Source organism: Aptenodytes forsteri, unplaced genomic scaffold (genome assembly GCF_000699145.1).
Source record: "Aptenodytes forsteri isolate BGI_AS27 unplaced genomic scaffold, ASM69914v1 Scaffold55, whole genome shotgun sequence".
In the NCBI taxonomy this organism is placed as follows: domain Eukaryota; kingdom Metazoa; phylum Chordata; class Aves; order Sphenisciformes; family Spheniscidae; genus Aptenodytes; species Aptenodytes forsteri.
The window spans coordinates 9,368,304-9,373,305 of record NW_008796063.1 but is presented as its reverse complement, the minus strand read 5'-3'; the positions used below and the strand labels follow the sequence as shown (position 1 = coordinate 9,373,305).

The 5,002-nt window shown below is 56.9% G+C and overlaps 1 protein-coding gene across 3 annotated transcripts in view; it reads left to right on the top strand.

The window, feature by feature from the left end:
- Positions 1-196: 196 nt before the first annotated feature.
- PEMT (phosphatidylethanolamine N-methyltransferase) overlaps positions 197-5,002 on the top strand; it is a 42,612-nt gene continuing 37,806 nt past the window's right edge. For all 3 annotated transcript variants that reach the window (XM_009286453.2, XM_009286451.2, XM_009286452.2), the window contains exons 1-2: positions 197-271; positions 1,922-2,029. In XM_009286453.2, the coding sequence (XP_009284728.1) occupies positions 1,937-2,029 (93 nt within the window). In that variant the 5' untranslated portion in view covers positions 197-271; positions 1,922-1,936. The remainder of the gene's footprint in view (positions 272-1,921; positions 2,030-5,002) is intronic.

Genomic DNA, 5,002 nt, shown 5'->3' with positions numbered 1-5,002 from the left:
CGCTCGCCCAGGTGCCCGTGCAGCTTTCGTCCTCCCTGACTTTGGGGCTGCGGGCAAGCGGGCAGCGTTTGCCACCGTTAATTTATCGCCCTTCGGGGAGGAGGGGGCAAAGTTGAATGTTCTGTGCTTGTTACGTGGCTGTCCCAGCAGCTTGCAGAGACAGCTCATCCTAATGGGTTCCCCTTTTATCCCTAAAAGCACGTACTAGGCACAGGCCAATCTGCCTCCCGCCGGCAGCGGCGAATTTGGTTGTTGAGGAGGAGAAAAGAAGGTGAGTGCAATGTTAACGATGTTGCCAGCCAGGAGTTAGTAGGTCAAGAAGCTTTTGTTCAGCCCGTGCTGGCGGTGTGCTCAGCCCCGTACGAAACGAGAGGAAAGAAGCTGTCCTGGTCCCACGGGTTTGCAATTGAAGTGGGACCAGACAGTTCGGCCCTGGCGCCAGCGGCTGTCGTGGTGCCCTGGTTACAGCTTGACAGCGCTCGGTTTGAAGGGACGAGGTCTGGTGGCAAAGGGCTGCTCGGGGGTGAAGGGAGGAGAGGAGATGCCGAGGAGGGTGGGAATAGGGGGAGATGGCTCAGGATCAGGCCCTGGGGGCTGTTCCCATCATTCCTCGCCAGCATTCGTGTCCCGAGGGCTCGGATGGAGGAGCCCGGGGGAGCTGGGGCTGGGGCGGTTTGAAGGCAGCCACGGATCCCCGTGAGAATCCCCCCGTTTCCCCGGGGCGGTACGGCCTTTGCTCGTGCACTTTGCACCGCGGGCGGTCACGGCTGTGCAGAAGGCACCTGGCATGGCTGGACATGCCCCGGGACAGCGTGGGAGCCATTCCCAGGGCCTTTGCTCTTGTCTATGAGAGACGGCAGGTTTAGCAGCCCCTCTCCATGAATCCCACTGCAGCTCCGGTTCCTTCAAAGAACCCGCGAGGAGCCAGTGGGAATTTCTCTCCTGGACGGGCGAGGTGGAGCTGATGCCTTTTCAAGCCTTTCCTGTCCCCTGGCATCCGAAGGACTTGCAAACACAGCTGTGTTTGGGAAGTAAAAACCTTCCACCTCTCGATGTTGTCTTGATTTTGATTCAAGCGAGGGAAGGGCTTGGGCTGGGCTATTTTGTCTTTTGTTTTCAAAGTTTTTGGCAAAAAAAAAAAAAAAAAAAGGCGCTGGCTGTTTTTCATCCAAATACCACTGCAGGGAGAGGGGGCGGGGAGGGAGAAGCAGCATGGCTTATTGCACGTAAAAATGCTGACAATGTCAGGGAGCCGTCCTGGGGAAAATATCTCTTTCTTGAAAGGAGAAAGGGGGAAAAACAGCAAGCTTTAAGGGTTTTGTTGTTGTTGTTGTTGTCATTAAGTAAGACAGGAGAGTTTTTTGCCGCTTCTGACAATGCAAATGCATCCCCCCTCACTGTGGAGGGGGTTTGCATCAGTCTTACTTTATGGAAGGCAAGTTTGAGGCTGACACAGTTCATTGCTTGGAGTTTCCACGCAGACCAGCATCCCTGGGACAGTCCTCCGTCCCCGGGGGCACCGAGGCGCTGTGAAACGGTGCTCCCTTTCCTGCGGCTTGGAAACACGCTTGGGTTGGCAGCTGCCCCGTAGGGCTGGTGCTCGTCCTCACAGCAGCAGTGTCCTCGCAGTGCCCGTGTCCCTCTGAGCACTGCTGCAAACACGGGGCTCCCTGAGAGGCCGGTGCCGCCGAGGTGTGGGGGGAGCCAGCTTAGAGGAGTCCCCACCCCTCTTCCTGGCTTTGCACCCTGACATAGCGCTTTGCAAGCCGTAACGACGTGTTGCTTGGGGCCATTAAGATTTGTCCGCTCTTGCAGGGCAGCTGATGCACTTGGTTTGAGATGAAGTGCCCCGTATTCGGGCACAACGCCCGGTGCCCCTACAGGAATCCGCACCCCCAGTAACTGGCTCTCCCCCCTCCAGGTGGATGTGACAGCCATGGCGTGGCTCTTCGGCTACGTGGACGTGACTGAGACTACCTTCATTGCGGCTGTCCTCTCCATCGCCTTCAACCCGCTCTTCTGGAACGTGGTAAGAGCTGCCTGCGCGCTGGCCACCCTGTTATTTTTAGCCTTCCTTTGCCAGCTACAGGGGGATCTCCTTTGGGCCGCACTGGAGGAAAAGCCTCTTTTGGGAAAGTCTGCTGGGCTGGGTGGGGTGAGCGGTGCTCAGTTACTAGGCGTTAGGAGTGGGTGAGCAGGGAGCTGTGCTGCAGAGAGAACTCCTGGGGCTGGGGGTGACTGTGACGGGTGTCACAGAGGAGGTGAAGGCGGGAGCCAGCGCGGGATGCAGTAGGAATTAGAAGATGAGCTTGGGAGAGGGGGCAGAGCAATCAAACCCGTCCTTCAGCCACCTCCTGCCGCAGCACCTCCCACCCCAGCAGCCAGGCACTGGTCACCACTGGGACCGAGCATAAATGGCATTAACCCCCCAGCGGGGGGCTGCACTGGATAGGTTGCCCACTGCTTCCCCTTGAAATACGTTGGCAGCTGGTTGTGTGGATGGCAGGAAGCAAAAACAGTCAGCCAAAAGTTAACCTGAAGAAATTCCCCCTCCATCACGCTGCAAAGTCTGGCAAAGAGCTGCAGAGCTGGCAGCCAGCCAGCCCTAAGCAGGAGCGGGGATACCTGTGCATGGGTGATGCTCGCTATCCCTGCGGGCGCTGTACCATCTGCTGGGTGCGATAGCACTTTGGGAGCTGAGACTGGAAGAGTCTCCGCTGCCCTTTACCGCTGCGGTTTGCTACCTCCCTGCAAGAGCAGCGGGAATCATTGCCGGCCCCGTTTTGGAGCGTTGCAGAGCCAGTGTGCCAAGCGGGGAGCCCAGGCCGGCTGCAGCACGAGGTGACTGGCACCCTGCAGCACCCTCGGCAGCACAGCTGAGGTGCGGGGTGAAACCTCCCCGCGAACGTTCATGGGAACAGGATGTCATCTCAGCCAAGATTCCCAAAACCACCCGCCAAACCTCCCCGCGGGGATTCTCACCCTGGGGAAGTCTTCTTAAAAAGGCCTTATTTTTCCAGAGGGGGAGGACTCGGCGCTCTCTGAGCGCGGGGGCTCTTGAGATTGTCTCACGCTGGGCTTTGGAAAAGCGAGGCTCTCCTGGCTGTGAGTCACTTTGGAAACCTCCGTCGGAGCTCTTTGTTGCAGCCTCCCTAATTTTTCATGCAACTCATTATTAAAAAGTCTCACAGTGTCTGAAACGCGAACTAGAATATGCCATGTTATTCCGACTGCGGAGTCATCATTTAGCATAAGAATCAATGAATAAGAAGATTCAGGATGTGGTCTCGGGGGGGAGAGACCGGCTCCAGCGAGAAACTGCATAAAAGGGAAAGAAAAAAGTACTTTATTAGCGTCTGCTACTACGCCTGCGACTCGTGGGATGCCTGCAGCTTGGGAAATAGCGTTGCTTTTTGGATCAAGAGTTTGGCTGCTGTTAAAGGAGAGGGAAAGCTGATGTAACAGCAGGAAGTTCATTGCTCTGCGTTGCTGTTGTCCCCTTCCAGTGTTTGAAGAGCATTGCAGTTGGCGGCAGGTGGCACTGCAAGCAAGACGTGCAGGGCCTGCGCCTGGGAGCAGAAGGCATCTCTGCATGGGTTTGCAGTGAGCAACCTGAGCTGGTGTGTTGGTGGAAAGCTCTGGGGAGGTGAGCGTGGCACTAGATGTTTCCCCGGCTGTAACGGGCCAGGTGGCTCTCGCAGTCCGTGTGCCTCCGTCCATACGCTTGCTCTGCCCAGGCCCCTGAGCATGTCCTTGGCATTTTCAGGCTCTGCCAGTCCCGGTGTATGGCTCGCACCAGGCACCGCTGGAAGGCTTTTGCAGGGGGGCTGTGGGACCTGCAGCCCTGAGCAAGCCCCCGCTATCGGGTGCATTTTAGCAGGAGCGGCCCCAGCCATCCCTGGATTTTCCCTGACCTGCTTCCTTTACCTCCTCCCCATCCTTTTTTGCCACGTGATCAGTGTCCCCTGCCTGCACCTAGCCAGCAGCTCTCCTTTCTTTCTGTACATCCCTGCACAGGCTCCCTTTGTCTTTTGCTATTTGACTTCCTTCCCGGCAGCTGAGATGGCTTCTGCATCTGAATTACTTTGGGCTCGCAAGAGCTTTAGTGCGAAGACTGGATTTCTGTGCAGTGCCAAGCACTCTCTGCTCTCTGTGCTTAATAAATAATGTGGGACTGTGGTCAAAAACCCTTCTGTGCATGAAATTCCTGATTTGGGTAGAAATTGGGTGGGGATGCATTGATTTAGTTCAGTGTCTTAATTCCCCGTTTCTGCTGAACTCCGGCCAGGTCTGCCTCTTGCAAAGTTTGGCGCCGGACTGTCCTTGCTGTGCAGCGCCTCTGAATAAATATGTGGTGGGGAAACCCCGGCTCCGTGCGGGGCTTGGCCGATGGAGAGGCACATCTCGAGGCCTCGAGCATAGCGAGGCGTTTGCCCTGGTAAGCACCAGGCATGTTTCTTTGGGACAAAACCTGCAGGGTTTGGGGACGAAGCACAAACTCTGAAGGCTGCGGGGGAGCGTGGCTCCAGAGAAAACCCTGATGCTTGTCAGGTCGATTTATGTACTTGGGTTAAGAGAGCAATTTAGAAGACCAGAGCCTAAGTGGGGCAATTTGCAGGACTCCAGCCGGGCTGTGCCGATGCTCCCTCCTGTTCTCCACAGGGGAGAAAAGCTCTCCAAAAAAGGCCTCAGGACTCCCGATTCCCACCCTCCTCCCTGCAGGCATGTGCCGGGGGGGTACCATGAATGTCGTCCCAGGGTCACCCGCTGCGTTTCCCCACCAAACCCAGGGGTCGCACCCCTCTTCTGCTTCCCCCCCTCCGTGCCAATTAAAACCCGCCCGTCCCCAGGTGGCCCCCGTGGCACAGCTTGGATGTGTTCCTGCACTGTTCTCTGGTTTTTTCCTTTTTTTTTTTTTCGTCTCTCCTCCTCATGCTGTCTCTGCTTTCCCCCCCCGGGGGGCTGTTACGAAAGGAGCCGCTGGGGGGCACGAGTCCGCGGG